We start from the raw sequence: 20314 nt of genomic DNA, 5'->3' as shown, positions 1-20314 counted from the left end.
TAAGTCAAACGCTGCGGTGTTTGCTGAGGTGACCTAGCGTAGAGGCTCATATTTATAATGTGTTATTTAACTTTGTTATTCCTAAGCCACGTTGGGCCGAGGCAGGCGTAGTCTCGAGGGGTAATAAAGTAAAAGAAATATTTTTGCGTCAGTGTGTTCACCAGTATTCGTTGCTGACGTATTTTCTTACATTTTGCAGGTGAACAATGATAGAGCTTGGAAATGACAAAATACTAATATCCGATGGCTCGGATTCATTTTGTATAAATTAAATATGGTGGTTTTGTAAAACATAAACAAATAATCTTTTGTTAACAATTTAAACGGGTATTTTATAATTCCCGTCTTTTGATTATATATATAATTTACACTTTCGATCCTTAAAGTTTTATAAGTTTTCCGCAAACTAACGCAACTTTGAATTATTTACAAACACGATACCAACTTATGGGTCGCACTCCTAGACCCTAGAAGGGGGTGTGACATCAACTCATTAGATAAATAACTTATACAATTTTTTTTATAAACATAATGATTAAAATGTACAAGTGCACACAAAAAAAAACCCTAAAGGGAGGTAAGGGTTCAATTCCTCTATAGTGCAACATTTAGTTGTCATAAAGAATGGAGTTTTTCATGTTGGTTTGTTATATGTATCTTTTGGTGTGTATGGTTCAAAGAGTGGCCGCATTTTGCTCATTCTAGTCCGTTAGTGTTTTGATAGAATATTTTGTGGCTCCATATTTTGCTTTGTTAGCTCTTTCACCAAACGAGTTTCATTATTATATAATCTGATTGCATATGCATCCATTCCATATGTTAAGCAGATGCTAGTGGGGGTAGTTGGTCTTTTTTTAGGTTAAGTTAACGGAGTAGTTGTCTTTAGAAATGCAAAAAAAACCCTAGGAACCGGTTCATACCCGAAACCAGGTTTTTTAAATACCTGATCTATATCCGAAAGATACCCACAAAAAGTTCAGCCCCCCTTAATAAACCGAATATATACCCGAAAATAAGGTTTTTTCAATAACCAAAATCGGTTATTCAATTACATGGTTTTAAAATTCACGGTTTTATACTCGACCTGGACCCGGTGCATGGTGTATGATTTTTAGAGACAATACCTAGACCCGAAAATGAACAGGGTATTGCCAATAACTAATTTTCCAATATCCAGTCATACCTAAACTCAGTTCTATACCCGAACTCGAGTATTTGAAAACCCGATTTGTGCACCTCTACTCTAGACTGTAGTCTCGTTGATGTTGTTAATTGGGATTTGGGCACGTCTATTAGGCCCATATGTAATGTATAATAGGGTCATTTGGCAGGAACAGCGTAGCGTCCATAGAGCAACCATCACCCCGCTAACCAGTCAATCCCCTTGTTTTCCGTTGTCCCCGTTTTATTTCTTACTCCCTCCTTCCCAGCCGACTTGCGTTGATTTTATCTCATTAGCCTCCCTGATCTTCTTCCTCCGTTATTTTTTAGGTAAATCAGTTTTCCCGTTGATTGTAAATCCTTTGCTAATTAAATTCATAAATCGGTTGTTGTTGATTTTTTATATCTAATTATCCTATTCCTTCAATTCGTCGATAATTCGGTGTTCTCTTGTATTGTTTCGTGTTGTTTTTATTCTCAATAGTTTTATGATTCCTTTTGCTGATTGTTGTCACAAGTCGTTTGCTAGAACGTGAAGATCATACAGAATTAGTTATCTGTAAGAATAAGGTTTTTTAATGCCTATTAAGGTGCTGAGCTACATTAACTCACTTTAGACCTAATTCCGAGCTGACGATCTCCGTGATTTTTTAGGTAAATCAGTTTGTGCATTTAATGTATGCATCGTTGATTGTAAATCCTTTGCTGATTAAATTCATAAATCGGCTGTTTGTATTGTTCGTTGATTTTGATTTAATGATTTCTATACCTTTAATTCGTCGATAATTTGGTGTTTTATTATTTATCGTCTGACTATAGTTATCGAGTATTAGAATGCGGTTATTAATTGTTTGCTACAGTGTGAAGATGATAAACCATTAGTTATCTGTTAGAATAACGTTTTTAGTGCTTATTAAGGTGCTAATTTACTTAAGTGAACCTAGGGTTTGAAATTTGTAGGTTATTTATTTTTTAGAATTGTGTTTTCTTTTTCTGATTAATTAGCGCTTGATTTTATGGTTTGTATTTCAGTTTAGGGCTGCATTTTCTAAAATTAATTTCTGTAGGTTTAATTTGTTTTTGTGATTTTATTATTTTTTATCGTTAATATTTGCTGACTTCCGATTTTGTTGTGCGTTAGTGATGTGCAGTCATTTAATGTTTCCGAGTTTGGTTTTACGTATTGTTTATGGTAAATCAGCTTGTGCGTATAATGTATTTATCGTTGAGTGTAATTCCTTTGCTAATTAATTCATGAGTCGATTGTTTATATTATTGGTTGATTTTGATATCTATATCTTCAATTCGTCGATAATTTAGCAATGAATAGTGATTTTTTGCTGGAAAAGTTAATTTGGGGCTGTTATTAATTGTTTTCTAGAGTGTGAAGATCGTACAGAATTAGCTATCTGTAAGAGTTACCTAAAACCTTCTGAGATTGCGAACATCTGTCTCAAACTTAGGGTTTGAAATTCGTAGGTTATTTTCTTGAATTCAGTTTTTATTTCTGATTAATTAGAGCTTGATTCAATAATATCTGTGTTAGGTCAGGGCTTGGTTCCGTGGTTTCTATACCAGTTTAGGGCTGCATTCCTAAAACTAGTTTCTGATTATTTTAAGTATTTTTTTGGATCGATTATATATGTTAATTTTTTATTTTGTCATGCTTTAGTGACTTGTACTCATTTAATGTTTCTAATTTTGGTTTTACATATTGTTTATGGAGTCTAACATGTCCTAATGATGTCGTTAAGCGGCTTGTAGTGTTGGGTCTCATGGCTTTATAGAGATAGTATGATTAGAAGATGAAATTTGTTGATTAGTGATGATAGTTGAACAAATTGAATATTCAAGTCAAAGGTTAAACACAAAAAACATGTAAGAACTTGAATAATGAAAGGTTTGTTTGTAGCAGAAATACAAACAGTTCTTAGAAAACTCAGTTACAGATCGAAATTCTTATAGTTAAAAGGATTCTTACCCAGAGAAGAAGCCATAGGTTACTATTAGGTGGAAGGACTTGCAAATATGTCATCCATCCATCATTCTTTAGTGACTTGTACTTTATTAGTTTCTATTCCACGAGTTGAGAATGGCACAATTAGTAGCATGTTTTAGTATTTTCTGATTGATTATTTGATTATATATCTATTGATTTATGATTATTTCTCTTTTAGTATAAGGCTTGATAATAGGACGCTATTTGTTATGGGTTGCAGTCTAGTGCATTATAGTGTCAACTTTTAACATTCTTTCAGTATTTCAGCCTACAACTTAGGTGTGCTTGTTTCAGAATGTTTATGTTAATAAATCGATGCCTTAAGCTTATGGATTGTCATTGTGATGTGTCGGTATTCTAGTTATAGTTTTTACATTGTTATAATATCATGTGGTGTTTACTTTACTTTAGTTTGTTTATTCGCATTTTCTGATGTTCCATTACTTCACGTAGGTAAAACCAAGCGACTAAAACTGCAAAATGGTTAAAGCATACTCACAAGAGCATACTTACAAGCACCCATGGGAACGGGTCACATCTGCATCATGGCGCAAGTTTGCTGACCCAGAGAACAAACGCACCTTATCTCACATCCTAGAAGTCGAGACCTTGAACCACAAGCTTGAGCCTGAATCGGGTAAGCTCTACACCACCCGAGCCATCACCGTTCATACTCCTGGCCCGTGGTTCCTTCGCAAGATTGTGGGTCAAGATATCTGCCATTGTGTCGAGTCAACCGTTGTTGATGCCAAAGCCCGATCCATGGAACTTGCTACCAAGAATGTTAGTCTACAAAAATTCATTGAAGTGGAGGAAAAGATAAGGTATTGGCTTAAGATGACTTTCAACACGTTAAACAAGTCTCACTTTCAGCCGAAATTTATATTATTATTTGATATTGTAGGTATGAGCCACACCCGGAAAAACCGAATGAGTGGACGATTTGTAAGCAGGAGACGAGCATAAGGATAAAGCCGTTGTCCACCCTGGCATCAATGGCCGAGAGGATAGAGCAAAAGTGTGTTGATAAGTTTCAGCAGAACAGTGCCAAGGGTAGGGAGGTGATGGAGAGGATGTGTAAATACTTGGAAGCTGAGTCTTCTTCCAGGGGTATTTCTGTCTAGTTTTTTGGTTTTACATTTTTTGTTTTTCTTATGTTATATGGAAGAAACAGATGCATAGAATAATCATATGTAAACCACTTGGGTTAAACTAAAATCAGACAAGCTTTGACTAAACCCAAAACCTTACTATAAGATTTAGATGATACAGCTATGCATCTACGCGAGCTAATTTAGTATATTTATAAAGACGTTAACATTTGCTGGTGAAGTATTCTTCTTGTCATATTAAGATTAAGAATTATGGATGGTGTCGTGTTGATAAAAAGTGTTAGTAACAGTATAAATTCAAGCAAAACAGCTAGCTTAAAATCTATGCGTTTTTGGTTCACAGTTTATGGTTTCAAAATCGGATTTAATGTACAGTATATCTGAACCGTGTTTATCATTTATAATAATTCAACACAACCATTTTGGCTGCTGAGACCGGTTTGGTTTGCTTTCCTCTAAAACCATTTAGTCGGCAATTTTTGTCATAACCTGTCTATATCGAATGATACGTAAAGCTTTCAGAGAACTCTCCCTACTAGTATGCTGTTTTACAAAGCTGTATATTACTAGAGGTGTAAATTGTAACCGGTTAACATAGCTAAAGCTGATTACAACCCCAAACCCAAACCGGGAGTGACCTAGTACGGGTTTTGGAACATGAGTGATTGGTAACTGGTTAACCGAAACAGGATATTTTGAATAAGTTAATAAGCGGTTATTACTGTTGGAATTGATTTTGATTGTTTCTGAATGGATATATAGCCTTCATTTAGCGGTTAGAAACATGTTTTTGACCCTTTTGTCCCATGTGTTTTGGTATAAATAGGTATTGGGTGTATTGTGTAATCGTTGCATGATTACACTTCTCTGGCTCTCAAAAACACAAAATCGTTCAAAATCCCTCAAATCTAAATTCTCAAAATCTCATATGGCAGATGAAGCAAGCATAGTGAAGATAATAGAAACTAAGAAAAACCCAACATTTTTACTAGATTTAATTTATGTCTAATGACAGATGGTAATGACTTGATGCATAGATTGTAATGTACTCCTCAAATGCATGTCCAACTCAATTTTCAAAGCTCATTTGGGAAAACATCGCAAAACACTGAAGACAAACCATGCCCGTAATGAAGCACAAACGTCAACCGAAGCCCTTAAGAGCCCCGGATTAAGGAAGATGAAGACGGACGACGAAAATAAAATGTATTGATTTATTTTCGTTATTTTTAACAACATTATGTTTGTTAATTCTATAAATTTGAAAACAAATAAAAAGGCATTTTGTTTAGTTTATTTTATATTTTTGAATTTAATTGAACTTTTAGAAAAAAAAGTTCTAGAAGCCGCTTATCAGATAGCCGGTTTGGTTATAATCCTAACCGGTTTTATAGGTTAGGTCTTACACATGTTAGAAAACCATATACTAACCTGTTCGGCTATTAGAATAGCCAGTTACAACCAAGTTAACCAATAGCCGGTTCGTGTTTTAATCGATAGGACAAAAGCCAGTTAACGGTACTTGCATAGTTACACCACCATATGGCATATATTACTAGTGGTTGCAAGAGGCCCAAACTAAGCTTGAACACCCTGCTGAATTACATAAGCCTAGTAGGCTTGCACAACCTCAAGCCGTTCTTGCCGGGTTGCCAGGTAATATTTTGCATGTATGATTTGGGCTTCTTCCATGGGTTTACCCATTTAGCCGATCCGTTTGTTCAGTAGCCCAATAAAGAACAACAGAAAAAAGAAGTATTTTAAAAATATTTTATTTTATTTAGATGTGCAAGTTCATCTTAACTCCCTCTAATCGAGAAATATTGCAAATCCAATTTAATAAAAAAAATTTACAAGTTGATTTCATAATTATTTCTATATATCATTTCAAAGAAAAAATTTAAAGTTTTCCCCGAATATAAAAACTTGGTAAGTAATCCTTTTAACTATGAATCTCTCTCACATAATTCAAAGATGAGCCTCTTTTATTTTATTTAATCTAATCTCGGCCTAATTATGTCACCAATATTTTATATTTTATTTAATCTAATATCAGCCCAAGTTAATTGTTACCAATATTACATGTCATTGTCTAGGTTTGAACTCGAGACCTCTCTTCGAAAAGACACGTGTCTCTACCAACTGGCCGGGATAACCTCATGTTAGCGTGATTATCAAATTTTAGTTATGATTTAGGTAATTTATTTTTAGTTTCTATTGTCAATAGATTATGAATGCAATTTATATTTCAAAAATAAACAATTACCAATTACCCAACATTTGTTGAACTAGAGGACTTGGATCATCAATCGAGCTATGGCTAATAATTTATGATACAACTTGTGAACATAACATTATGTGGGTCTGGCTGAGGTAAAGGGGTAGAAGTCATAAATGGGTCGGTACGTTTATTACATTGTTAGAAACATGTTGTAATGGGTTAAATCAACATGTAACCTTTTTAAAATAAACGTGTTGAACAAGTCAAATGATCGTCAAGCTAGATAAAGAAAGTAATTTTAAATTCTAATAAATACATCATACTCTCTGAAACACCAAGTCTTTTTCGGTTAAGTACTATCTTAAAATCTTTTTATTTGTTTAGAATTTACAGTATTAATTTTTGTAACGTGTAGCTCCAAAATTGAAATCACTTTTATGAAATTTACTTTACTTTTAAGGATTACATTACTAAGGATTTTATGGGTTGTTTTATGTATTTTAAGCTCTTCTTTATGGATTGAAATTTTTGAAAACTTATATTTTATCATGTTAATCATGTTATGTCATTCATTAAATTTTTTGTTTGTGTCATATCGTGTTAATAATCATGCCATATATGTCGCGTCATATGTTTTAACGGAGTCATGTCATAAAAGCTCATTATTAAACATGTTTGTGTTGATGATTTCCTAAGGAGTAAAATTGCGATTTTTGTCCGCTTATTTTGTTAAAGTATCCATTCGGTACAATAGTTCAAAAAATACAAATTCAGTCCCTAATCTTTCATTTTCTGTTGCAATCAGATTGATCTATATTTATGGTTGACTAAACCCCTCAAATTATAATATCATGAGGCTATGTATTATGGAGAGGTAGAAACGCAACACATAGTCGTTTAATTTCCACGATTGTTTTTGGCGGTTCCCTTTGGCAGCACCGTAACATTCCCTGTATTTTACCAGCAAAACCATGGAGGCACATAAAAGACTAATAATACTCTTCAAAATTTATATTTTTATGTCAAATAGGTTTATGTGAATTTTGACTATTTTTCAGTTGGGTATTTAAATGGAGTAGTGGGTCCGGAAGCAGAGAATGAATGAAGGCACAAGCAAGACGTATCTGAATGGAACAGAAGTACATAAACATAACAGTACATCTGATCTCATCTCATCTCATCTCATCTCAAGCTTTTGGCATATGCAATGACGTATTGACATGACCATTCATTTAAATTTACAAAACACCCCAGATCATGTCTCTATTTTTATATATACAAAACACATATGATAGTGCTAGTTCGAATCCAAGTCACACGGGTTTTATCATGGCCACGTTAAATCACATGGTTTCGATTTTTGTGGAAACACAATTGGTGTCAAGTGACATCGGGGGAAAAATGTTCCTCCAAGGGAGCGGTGAGGACCTGGGAACCATGCCTTTTGGGAGAAACTCTCTAGGGATTCCAGACCAAGGTCGGCCATAACTGACCTACGACCACCCAGTCATGCTGAAGATAGGCGCCGTAAAAAACAACACTTATTTTTTACTTTGTATGAGGTGAATAGATTTTTAAATATTATAAGTGGTAACAAAGCTAAATATATTTATGATAAAAATTTTTGAGTGGGTTCTGGAAAATTTTATATTTTAGTTATGGATTATCTATGTGTTTTCTAAATTGTCTAATCATAAAACTTGAAGATTTTAGATTAATTTTTGAACTTAGAACATAATCCTATAGGTAATACACTTTTAAAAAGTGGTAAATTAAACAATGGGTTTGATGGTCCATTGACAAATGCAAAGTCTTTAAATACATAAGTTTAAAAAGATGTAATATTGGGTTCAAGCCCCATAGTTAATAAAGTTTTAAAAGAAATTCGGCGTTCAAAAGAAAAAAAAAACATTAAAACCATGCATAGCTACATACGTGTTAACTACATATATACATATTTATTTATCATTTATGTTTTATTCATATTAGGGTCGGCTTTATAGCGAGTAAACTCGAGTTAGAGCTTTAGGCTTCTATTTGAACATGACCACCAATTTAGACCAAAGTTAGACCAAACATACTAAATCATTAAAATGATTCTTAAGTCATTTGAAAAGACATTTTTGTGATTAGTTGTTTTGCTTTTTTGATTACAAAATTTGAAAAATGCCCTGAATTCTTATTTTGTTTTAGGCCTTCAAAAAGGTTAAGCCGACCCTGATTCCTATGTGTATTCCTCTTAAAGTTGTGTTGATTAATTTGATGGAAAATATTATCAAATGGTGGAAAGGAGATAAGAGATATTAGTAGCAAGTGAGAGATGAAAAAAGTTAAAGATGTTTAATGGAAGTTTATATGAACATGTATAAGAGCATTCCCATCCTATCTTCCATCTCCATCTCCATCTCCATCTCCATCTCTAAAATTACACTATAAAACACTACATTTCTCTTTCCTGTTTAATTAAATAATATTTTTTATACATTTATCATTACAGTTTTCTCTCTTCTCTACTCACAACCAATTCAAGAAATATTAAAAAATAAATATGGACAAACAAAGTTTCCCTAAATTTACAAAAATCACTACATTTTCTCTCTCCATCATATAATTTACACTCACAATCACTCAAAACTCCACCCTATAATTTACATATTCTCCTCACATCAATTTATGGGATGGGATGGGATGGGATGGGAATGCTCTAAGAGCATTCTCATCCCACTCCACATCCCTATCTCTATAATTACACTAAAAAACACTATATTTTTCTCTCTTGTTCAATTAAATAATATTTTTATACCTTTATCATTACAGTTTTCTTTCTACTCTACTCACAACCAATCCAACAAATATTAAAAAATAAACGGGGGCAAACAATGTTCCCCAAATTTACAAAAAATCACTACATTTCTCTCTCCACCCTATAATTTGCAAACTCCCCACATATAATTATAGGGGATGGGAAGTTGCTGCTTATACATTTTCGTAAACTTTCTTCTTGAGCTTGTATAGTTGTATAGTTTAAAAAGTGATGTCGGAGCATCGAATTTATTGGAACCAAACCCGCATCCAATGATGACTTGAGAGTTTTTTTTCGAACTATGAACTTTTATAAACAACAACCGCCACAACAACACCAAAAACCCCACTAACAGGCCACCTCCACAACCCGGAGACCAGCCACAATCAAAAACAAACTACAAAAACGAAAAATTACACCAATTAGACCAATCTATAGATCCATACTTTGACTTATACTTGAACCAAAGAAAGCCAAGCACTTTTATATCCCCAATAATATCTTCCACTTTGACTTCTTTACCCTCAAACACCTTGTCATTTCTCGCTTTCCAGATTCTCCAACAAGCAATAATAATAACCCCATGGAACACTTCGTTTTCTATATCTCCAAGCTTAATGGACTTGTGAAGCTCTAAATGATCTCTCACCGTGAACCTGAAAATAGGAGGAACTTTACACCAACGGCTAATGTGCTCCCCGCTCCCAAATTATCGCCGCCACACCGCAGCCCGTGGTTATATGATTTGCCGACTCCCCCTCGACCTCGCACAAAGCGCAAACATTGTCAGAGACACTAATATTTCTGCGTTCCAACGCCCCCCGAGTAGGAATTCTGTCCATCTCCGCTCTCCAAGCATGAATATTGCATTTTGCCGGCACCCACTTACTCCACTTCATAATATAATTATTATTTGGGTTGCAGGTGTGTTCTTCTGAAATAACAAACATCGCAAATCTAAGAATCTGGTCAGATCTGATTATACAACACCCGATCTATCCGTTTTTTACCTTCGCCGGAAAGCTGTATTGCTTCCGGAATTTCCCATCGGTAAATCGACCTTGAAGGTAACTCGGATCTGACTGTAACTCGACCTTCCGGAATTTTTCTTCAGGGATGATAAAATATAAAAAGAATATTAATTGCCACGTGGAGTCCGTCTCTAGTTTGTGTCTGCAAACTTACCTTCCACGCTGCAATCAAGAACCAACTCTACAGCGGTAAAGTCCGTCAACCTTCTGTCCGCTCGTTTCCAGCTAGATTCGGACGGTGCCATATTGGCACCGTTGTGGATGCTCTAAGCTTATTGAGCCATCTGAATATGTTCTCTAGTGCCTACGTGCACCAAGTGACATCACAACTTTGTGTTCACAAATGGTTTCGCATGAAGGTGATTATTCTCGTAGAATCATTATGAAGGTGATTATTCTCGTAGAATCATTGTCAGTGCCTACTCGAAGAATCGACGGAGGCAACAATTTTAAGAACCTTTCGAAATCAAATTATTATTAGTTAAAAAAGCTGTTAATATCATCCTTAATCTATGTAAGATTAAGGATGATTATTAATAGGAATAATGAAATAGGTTTGAAACGCAATGATTTAAATATGCCGAAAATATAGGGATAAATATGAAAAAACAAAAAAGCATTATATGAAACATCAAATCCGTCATCAGAACAAGGAAGGGTCGCTCCCACCTTTCCTAACTTTAGCCAAAGTTATATTAAAAGCTGAACACAATTACCTTCAGGAGGGTCCAAAAGGGATATGAACAAATAACCACTTGTTTTCACCTAATTATAGATGCAACGTTTTAAACTTTTAATAAAGATGAAAGCATGTCATTCAAAAACATGTTTTTTTTTAAAAAAAAAAAATATTAATAATGATATCTACAAATAAAAGCATATATAGAGAGCATATCTTCAGGAACATACACAATGGATAAAAGAGTGAAATTGATTAAAAAAACAAAACCTTTTTGTTTTAGTATTTCTGTGTTGTTTTGGCCTCTAACGTCTTACTATAGTTGTACCTATTTAATCAAAGTTGTTGTTCATAAAAATTAAAAAAAAAAACATATTACATTCGTGAACATGTTGCACGTGTATGTACAAATTCGTAATTTTCTTTAATTTTATATGTTCTCGTATATAATTAAAAAAATAACTATTTGGTTGTATATTATTAACTAGGTTAGGACCCGTGTACAAAGCAAGCGGAAATTATAGAAAAATGTAGCTTTCTTTAATTTTAATTGTTCTTCTATATATGAGTTTCATTAAACATTTGCCTGTATATTGTTAATAAGTAAGCAACTTTAAATAACTTATTAATTAACTTAAATGTCAAAATATAACTTTGAAGATCTGAACAATTTATTTATAGAAGGTAGTTAGATCCGCATTTTTATTAATACACGTGGCTTGATCTTGACGGGTTCATAATTCGGCGGATGACAGTTTTTAAACGGTTGGACCGACTGTTCTTGAATGTCATTTTAGGTATTTTTTGAGAAAAGGAAGCTAGTTTCAAAATATGAGTGATCAAAAATGGCTATGAGTGGTAAAAATGGCTATTGTGATATCTTCCCAACATTAACTTAGGATACTTCATAGAGTTCTTAGAAGACTTAAAGGCTAAACCCCTTGCTTGATTTATGACTTTTACCACATGTTTTGTTCATTTACTAGACGATATTCAAATCAAATAAATATATAAAATTCAAAATATATTCCATAAAAAGATTGTATCCTTCCAATATTTTGCTGTAGTTTAAACTCATCTGAAATAAAAAAAAAACTATTTGTAATGAATTTTTTTTTTTAAATAAATATACATGTTTAATGGTTTACTACATACAAAGTGATAAGTTACGTACTTGATTTAATCCCATTAACTTTTTTTTAACCAAAGCCAATGTTTTAAAACCGGATCAATTATTAATCCAACCAATTTACGAGTTCATTTGTCGTATAGTTGAATTGAATGATGTCATAACTAATTTTGAAAAATATCTAGATATCATTAACTAAGTTAAAAGTTTAATTCAAATTAATATGCTATGTTATTTATATTTAAAAAAATATGATCTTGGTAGAAAATTAAATATTTAAAAAAATCAATGAAAAGTACATTGTAAAACAGGAGTTAAATGAGCTTGAATATATATTGAACGGTTAATTTCTTTTAAACATATCGTTTGTACGACTTGAACCAAGATCTTTCTCTTCTAAACCCACACAAATAAAAGATGAAAATTTTACTGTGAAAAAAGGGTTAAAATTTAAAAAAACTACAGTATTAAATAGATTTTATAGTTGAACTCAATATATAGTCAACCATATCTATATAGAAAAAAACTAAAAGGAGGACATTAGTATGTCAGTCAAAACTCTTATTTTGACGCTTCTCACTGAAACGGCACAAATCATTTTCTGCGATTTTTAAAATATTAAATTAATTTTAAAGTATCTGAATTTCAGTTCTAATTAATTACTTTTACTTTCTAACATTGGCTCTTTATTTTTTCATATATATCCGGTATTAATAAATTTCAAAAACAACTTATATTGTCATTCAAAAATTGATCTTGTACGACTTTTATTTCTTTTACATATCTATTTTAAAAACCTCTCATAATTATGCTAAAAAATGATATTCATGCACAAGACATATATTACGGTAAAATTTTCAAAAAATTATTACCTATTAAATTTAATATAATAAAGTTCTCAAAATCAACTCAAGCCCTCAAGCTTTTCATATTTCATTATTGCCTCTTATGCAATGGAAAGTTTTATTTATGAACAGATTGTACATATATACCAAAGGATATTTGCCCAATGCAATATATCTTGATTGTTTATTTGTTTATAAGGTGCTTTCCCCCTTTGGAGGTTTGTTCAAGTTACGTATTTATTATTATGAGTAAATTCGATTGTTGTTTCACACAGAAAAAACATCTACATAATTGAATAGTTTATAAATTTATTTTAGAATTTTTAAAAAGCTTTTGAACATGCATGATTACATTGGATTAACGTTTATTTTGCTTTAGTTGAATGCATTGGTTTGCATGAAAGGTATATATATATATACATGCATTGAACTCTAACATAAATTAACTAGCTAGTGTTGATAATATATCTTCAAGCTCAAAACAGAAACATAGAAGAAAGTAAATTATAACTTGAAATACATCGAATTTACATATCTAGATTTAAATTAAAGTCCCATGAAAATATAAAGAACAAGTAAAAAAAAAAGTGATAACGCAAGAAAATCAAAGAGGGTCCGTCAAAAGTGATTCTTATATGATCACTTGAAACAGTAATTCAAGAGACAACTTTTGACTGATTAATTATCACAATGAGATGATTCATTGTCTTGCTCAATCTCAGAAGCAGCTTCTTCATCTTCTAATTCAAAGCAACAATCATCAATCCCATAAGCTGCATGCCCATTCCCAAATGCCTTAATATGATCTTTCAAAGACCTCTTGTGTTTGAAATCCGATCCGCAGCTGCAATACCACAGTTTCCCGCAGTTCTTTTCGTGCGTTCGCCAATCTCCTCGAACCGCAAACGCCTTACCACATTTTCGGCACATAAATGGCTTGATCCCATGCTTTCTCTTGTAATGTGTCTGAAGGGTTCTGAAATCTTTGAGTGGTTTAGCGCGTGGGTGGTCGATGTTGTTTCGACATCCTGGTGCGCAGCAGTAACATGGTAGCCTTAGCATGGCTGTTGGCTGTGTTCCTCTTAGGGATTCGGGGCCTCTTCTGTATTGAGATCCATGCCCCCACATATGCATCTGTATACCAATAAGCGAATCGGGTTAATACATTATATAAATTCATTACTAGATTATGTAACATATGATACATTAAGGTGAAACAATTTACATATGTAAAAAATAAGTATGTTACACTTTATTCGTTTTATTGCATTGCTAGATAATTATATGAGTATTCGTTTTATTTTCTAACCGAAAGAATTAATTTGTTACCAGAAAACTCACGAATATGCCAGACAGGCGAGGTTATGGTAGAAAATCAGTAGGTGATAAGCTAGACTTGAATAAACAAAAACATTTGCAATTTAGTATTAATTAAAGCCACCAAAATCTAGGGTCAAATGCATTGAAGACTAACTTATTATTATTCATTTTCTTTTTCTAATCACAGGAATCCGTTACCAGAAAACTTACGGAATAAACCGGGTTAGGGTTAAATTAAAACAAGTAGGTGGAAAGCAAGATTCAAAGGAACAGAAACATTTGCAGTTTAATATTGAATTATAGCAATTAAAGCCACCAAAATCTAGGGTCAAATGCATTAAAGACTAAATTCTTGTAATTGCATACATCAAAGTAAACAAATTTAGGTCCATTAATAACTGTTAGTTTTATGGGTACCTACTCTCTAAATTCATTCTTGGTATGTTAGGTATTTAATATATAGGACTGGCTTATTTTTAGTTACAAGCAATATGTATCTACTGCTACCACAATAAATGGAAGTAAAAAAACAAAAAGACATTTATGTTACAAGGATATTAAAAAGCAGTTCAAAAAGGACTTAAAGGCTGTATATACATATAATCTGCTCTCTTTAATAAGGAAGAAACTTTATATCATAGAATTTCCAACCGCTAAAGTAGGTTATGTCGGATTTTATAGGTGGGAAATTACATATGGATTAAATCTAAGTGGTCAGAGATATGCAGTAAGATGAAAAGAAGGCTTCTTCTTTTTCTTTTTACATGTTCAGATATATGTTATCACAAAGACCATACATGATGAATAGAGCAAGAAGAAGGTTTCAGTTTTGATTTTTTAGATGATTTAAAGAAAGGAGAAAAAGAAGATTACAAACTCCAAGGAACAAAAAGCATAATCCTTGTCTTGTTCAATCACACAAAAAGAAGAAATTGTTTTTAGTTTTTACAGTTCACACCACTGTTTCTTCTGACCAAAGTCTTGATTTGTTCAAAATCCCCATAAATCATGCAGAGATGAAAGGAAAAGGTTTATGGGACTCAGGATTTATTTATTTATTTAATTAACAGTTTAATTAGTGAAAGTGAAGAAAAAGAGATAACCAACCCTAACCCTAAAACCCCAATATTATACAAACATATATACATACATACTATATTTCAAGATGGAAACAAGGGTTGAAACTAGCAATAAAAGAAGTGCTGCAGGAGAGAATAAATGAATAATATTACCTTTTTTTTTCTTTTTCTTTTTGTAACAAAAGAGAGATTCAAAGGAACTACTGGAAATAATTAAAAGTTCAATGATTAGGGTAATAATAATACCTGCTTGTTATTGTATCTGTTGAAGGTCTTGAAGCAAAGAGGGCAAGAGAACTGAGTTGGTCCAATCAGAATCTGAGCTGGAGTTGGTATCCAATACTGACCTTTGTTGAGTGCACTTGTTATAAGATACCCATTGCTATTGGTACCTTCATCCTCCTCCACTTGTTTATGATCATCATTAACATTAACATTAACATCTTCTGTAACAATATTAATATTATTGTTTGAGTATGTGGAGAGCCTTGGGATGAGATCAGCTTCAGTTAAGCTAGAGTTTGGGAGGCCTAGATGAAGAGCTACAGTCACACTCTCATGATGATCATCATCAACAACAGATATCTTGTTGATCTTATTGTGATCATCTACTTCCATGGTGGTTGTACAAGATGCATAGTCATTAATATCTTGGTTTGATGGTTTTCTTGTTGGACTTGTACTTAAAAGAGGAAGAGCTTCCCTAAGAGGTGGTGATGGTGGTGAGGGTTGAATTTGATAGTCATAGTAGTGAGTGAAATTGGAGTAAGAGAGTTGAGGAGAAGATAGGTAGTGATAGTTAGGGTTATAAGGGTTAAGGTTGAACCAAGATCCATTGAAGTAAGGGTGATTGCTGCTCATGTTTTGTAAAAAGTGGGAAGCAAAGATCAGATGAACAGGTAAGCTACTAGGGTTATAATAATAATATGCAGAGAGAGAGAGATGATCAAAAAGGTGAAAAGTTGAAGAAGACTGAACAAAAACACCAAAGCTAAAAGCCTAAAGGAGAGATGATAATTATCAACAAGGTAAATCAAGGTTCATAGAGTATTTAAAGCTCCTCCTCATATTAAAAAAATTAGATAGACAAGATATCACTAGCTCTCTTAGATGTGACACATCAATACAGATACAGTTTGATGAGAGAGAGAGAGAGAGAGAGTTAAGATTAATGGGGAGCAATGAGAGAGATAATGTTGGGACTTGAAAGAACAAAGGTCTGTCTTTGATTGCACTTTCCTGTGTGGAAAGGGGAAGTTTGTAAATGTAGAAAAGTACTGAAACAATCCTAAACCATTCATGTTCATCATTTCAGTCCCTATAAACTTGAAAGAAGCCTTTACTCGTCACAATTTATTTGGTCCTCATCTATATCAATGTATAAGGTGAACTACCAAAATTCCCACCAACCTTTGTGTGAAAATAGTTATAAATTAAATATGATACAATGAAACTTAAAAAAAACTACCTTCTTTTTTTTTTCAAATAAAACGACCTAAATTATAATGTATATTTATGGTTAATGTCCAACATTTTCCGTTACATCATCATTATCTTTTTAGTAAAAAACATTTGTAACGGATAAAGTTCCTTAATGCCCCTACAATTATTATCACTTCAATACACATATAAATTTTATTATAAAAACGGTCATGCCTTTATAATGTTCCCATAACCTCGACGGATGATGTAAGAACATTTATCCACTAATATAATGTACCATTATATATGACCTTAAAAAAAATAAAAATAAAATACTCATTAAATCATCATATTAAAAGTTAAGCTATGTATCTTCTTAACACGTAAACCACTGTGGTTTGTAGCCACATGCTCTAATTTCTGAGCTACAGGCCCCATTGAATTTAATTTTAACATATTTTTTCATTACATTTACAAATTACAAAGTTTACTTTTGTCACTTGATATAGTATTTATATTACACAAGAGAGTTATGCTTTTGTGATGGTACAACGGCTGTCAAGTGGCAGTCGATAGCATGGCTTCCTGGTGGAACACCTAAGTCGAACTCTGAAGTCAACGTGGGCTCGGTTAAGACAACATAGTCTGACAAGTTTGTAAATGTAGAAGAGTACAGTAGTTTAAATACATAAAAGTCGTTATAAAAAAACAAACTTCTTGAAATTAATAGTATTATTTGTAATTGTGACGTGGTATATTATTTTCTTGTTAACATGTCAATTACATTAAATGATATTGGACAATTAGCGTCTCCCTAAAGGAACACCTTCTAAAAAGGGTTTTTACACAATGTATATTCGATCTCTCCCTATTATATAAGTTTTTTTTTCTTTTTTTTTAAACGGCAAATATATTAAAAGAAAGTCACTTAACAAGTAGCTAAGACAAGTACACACAAAACATAAGGACTAAAAAACCTAATAGACACAGGCTAAAAGCCATATAAAGGGTTAGATATTCATAAATCCCACGCCAGTTCAGAGTTCAGACCTTCTAGATCTACTGTTTATCCAATTAAACGCCAACATCATTATCTGATCAACCAAGCTAGCCACTGCCTGTTTCTTTCCATTAAAGACGAAATCATTTCGGTTCAGCCACAACACCCAGCACGTAGTGTATATTATAGATAACCAAACTTTTTTGTGGACCTTGGATATGGACGCCTTACTAGCAAACTCCAACACCGACATTAGAGAATTACCTACGAGACCGCCGCCGCACCAATTCAAGATTTTTCCCCAAACCTCGGAAGCTATTTTGCAGCTCCAAAACGTGTGTTTTGACTCCTCATCCCCTGCATTGCATAACTTACATTCAACCGAGCCAAAACTTAATCCCTATTATATAAGTCATTTTCATTTTATATGGTGTATAACCCTTGACAATTCCTTTTATACGAGTATATAGCCCTTGGCCAATCAATGTAAACCCGTATACTCGTTTAGCACTCGGGAAATCCTTGTATATGGGTGTTTAGCTCTATACGATTCCTTGTATAGTGTGTAATATAATCCTAAAAATCAATCAAACGAATAAAAGGTTGATTAGTAAAACACGAGGATCCTTTGGCCTACCCCGATAACTTACATGTAAGGATTAAAATTAAAAAGACAATATTAGTACAAGAAACCCTTGAATCCACTCTAATAATTATTGATTCATAACTTGTTGTGATTATATGTGGGTATAGGCTAGAAAATGAGGGACTAGTGAGTAAAAGGATAGAGCCAAAAGGACAAGTTCATGAAAATAGGATTAGTTGTTGTCTCCCATCACACTGCTATACTCCAAAATGCATCAAATAAGTTTATGTATATATGTTTGTGTGATCTTTTCACCGTTCCTTGGGAAGCAAATAGTTTAAACCCCAGCACTCAGGCAGTGAGCTTTGGATGTAGTGATACGGTCGCCTTGCCTCCATAAACACACTCTTTCACACACACTTGATATATATATATATATATTATAATTAATTCATCATCTTCTTCAATTCTTTCATGCACATTAAACCTAGCTAGCTACTGGTTTACCATCTTTACCCTAACATACACACACATTTATTAAATGGACGTGGAAAACTTTGAGCAATAACCAACTATGGGCTATTTAACTTAGAGAAGTCATATTATATCAAAATGATGATAGTTTTACCTTAAAATTGGTGTTTTTATTAGACGAATTTTAGGTTATTAGTTTATGATATTTCAATAACTCTAACCGAACAAAATAATTTAACTCGCGGTTGAAGCTGAACATGTTAATTTGGATGGTTCAATTTAATCTGATCCATGAACCCATTTAGTATCTAAAATATAGATTCAAACTTTCTAAACTAACACACATTTGAACCATTGGCTTTCTAAAATAGCTAGGGGCAATATTTTAGAAAATAATATTGAAAATTAATTATCCATATGCATATGAACAACCATTTATTGACAGCAAGTCCGTTACCTATTATTAGTATTACACTACTAAACAATAGAGTATCACCAACACGCATTTTCATTGGAAATTCGTAGGTAAAAGCCATTATGGATGAGTATCATTGGTGAAGATATGTTGGTAATTAATATGACCCGGGGTAAGTTATTTACCTACAAAACTTACTTAGGAATGACAAAGAGGGTTAATTTACTGACAAAAACTTTAGCGAGTCTTTTCTGGTGGAGCATACCCAATGGTTGACGTACATGCGAGCCCATCTGTAAACTAATTCCGGTTAAATAGTAAATTAAAATTTAATTATATTGATCTTTAGAATTTATACAAATTTGGAAATTAATACAACAGTGTGACGTGGTTGTGTAGCGCTGCGAATCGAAAGAGAAAGATCGTGGGAGGGTGTTATGGACAGAAATCATTGCAAGGTATAAGACTTGTCTCACATTGATTGTATGATCAACTGATGTGGGCGGTTTATAAGCCAAATGGAATCCTCACTCATTACTAGTCTATTAGGTTGAGTTCTTTTATTTATTTTTTGTAACATTGGTATCAGAGCCAACCTCGTAGTGGTGACCCACGGAGTGGTGGCTTGGAGGAAGGCAACCGTGACCAACAAAGACTCGAAGTGGTGGCCTGGAGTGAGTTAGCCATGACCAACGAGGACGTTGGCCCTTAAGGAGGGTCTATGCAAGGTATGAGACTTGTCTCGAATCGTTTGTATGGCCAACTGATGTAGGCTTTATAAGCCAAATGGGTTCCCACACTTTTGAGTTTTTTGGGTCAAGTTATTCTGTTTGATTTGTAAAAGAGGGTATGATGGTAGCGGCCGGTGTGATGACCCTCTACCGGCTGATAGAGCCGGTTGTTCTTGGAATTGTATTTTACATTAATCCTAGTTTTTTAAAGGCATTTTCGTTGGTTTTTACTGACAGCTTTGGAAGGTTGTCGGTAATTTCCTATATATTTTCAAAAAGAAAAGCAAAAAATTACCCACGGATTTTC

General features: G+C 33.2%; 3 protein-coding genes across 4 annotated transcripts; 1 reads left to right on the top strand and 2 right to left on the bottom strand.

Annotated features, from left to right (window-relative positions):
• The first annotated feature begins 1374 nt into the window (after positions 1–1374).
• On the top strand, positions 1375–4469 carry LOC143577640 (uncharacterized). 2 transcript variants are annotated; one of them, XM_077061416.1, is made up of 3 exons: positions 1375–1491; positions 3614–3984; positions 4065–4469. In XM_077061416.1, the coding sequence occupies exons 2-3, from the start codon at positions 3641–3643 to the stop codon at positions 4282–4284; spliced, it is 564 nt and encodes a 187-aa protein (XP_076917531.1). In that variant the 5' UTR covers positions 1375–1491; positions 3614–3640; the 3' UTR covers positions 4285–4469. The 2 variants fall into 2 exon arrangements, with proteins under 2 accessions (XP_076917531.1, XP_076917530.1); XM_077061415.1 differs by lacking the exon at positions 1375–1491 and having other exon boundaries at positions 3540–3984; positions 4065–4468.
• Positions 4470–9644: 5175 nt separating this feature from the next.
• On the bottom strand, positions 9645–10572 carry LOC143577631 (uncharacterized). Its single transcript, XM_077061412.1, has 4 exons — positions 10482–10572; positions 10068–10230; positions 9755–9952; positions 9645–9693 (listed from the first exon to the last, which is right to left on the bottom strand). Exons 1-4 carry the CDS (start codon positions 10570–10572, stop codon positions 9645–9647), a joined length of 501 nt encoding a protein of 166 aa, XP_076917527.1.
• A 2876-nt stretch (positions 10573–13448) lies between these two features.
• Positions 13449–16849, bottom strand: LOC143577639 (zinc finger protein WIP2-like). Its single transcript, XM_077061414.1, has 2 exons — positions 15626–16849; positions 13449–14114 (listed from the first exon to the last, which is right to left on the bottom strand). The coding sequence occupies exons 1-2, from the start codon at positions 16238–16240 to the stop codon at positions 13659–13661; spliced, it is 1071 nt and encodes a 356-aa protein (XP_076917529.1). The 5' UTR covers positions 16241–16849; the 3' UTR covers positions 13449–13658.
• Positions 16850–20314: the final 3465 nt, after the last annotated feature.

Source organism: Bidens hawaiensis, unplaced genomic scaffold, assembly GCF_021521415.1.
Source record: "Bidens hawaiensis isolate Kalapana, Puna unplaced genomic scaffold, B.hawaiensis_p1.1 tig00028763_1, whole genome shotgun sequence".
NCBI classification, from domain to species: domain Eukaryota; kingdom Viridiplantae; phylum Streptophyta; class Magnoliopsida; order Asterales; family Asteraceae; genus Bidens; species Bidens hawaiensis.
Note: the sequence above shows the minus strand (reverse complement) of the source record. Positions and strands in the feature narration are given on the sequence as shown.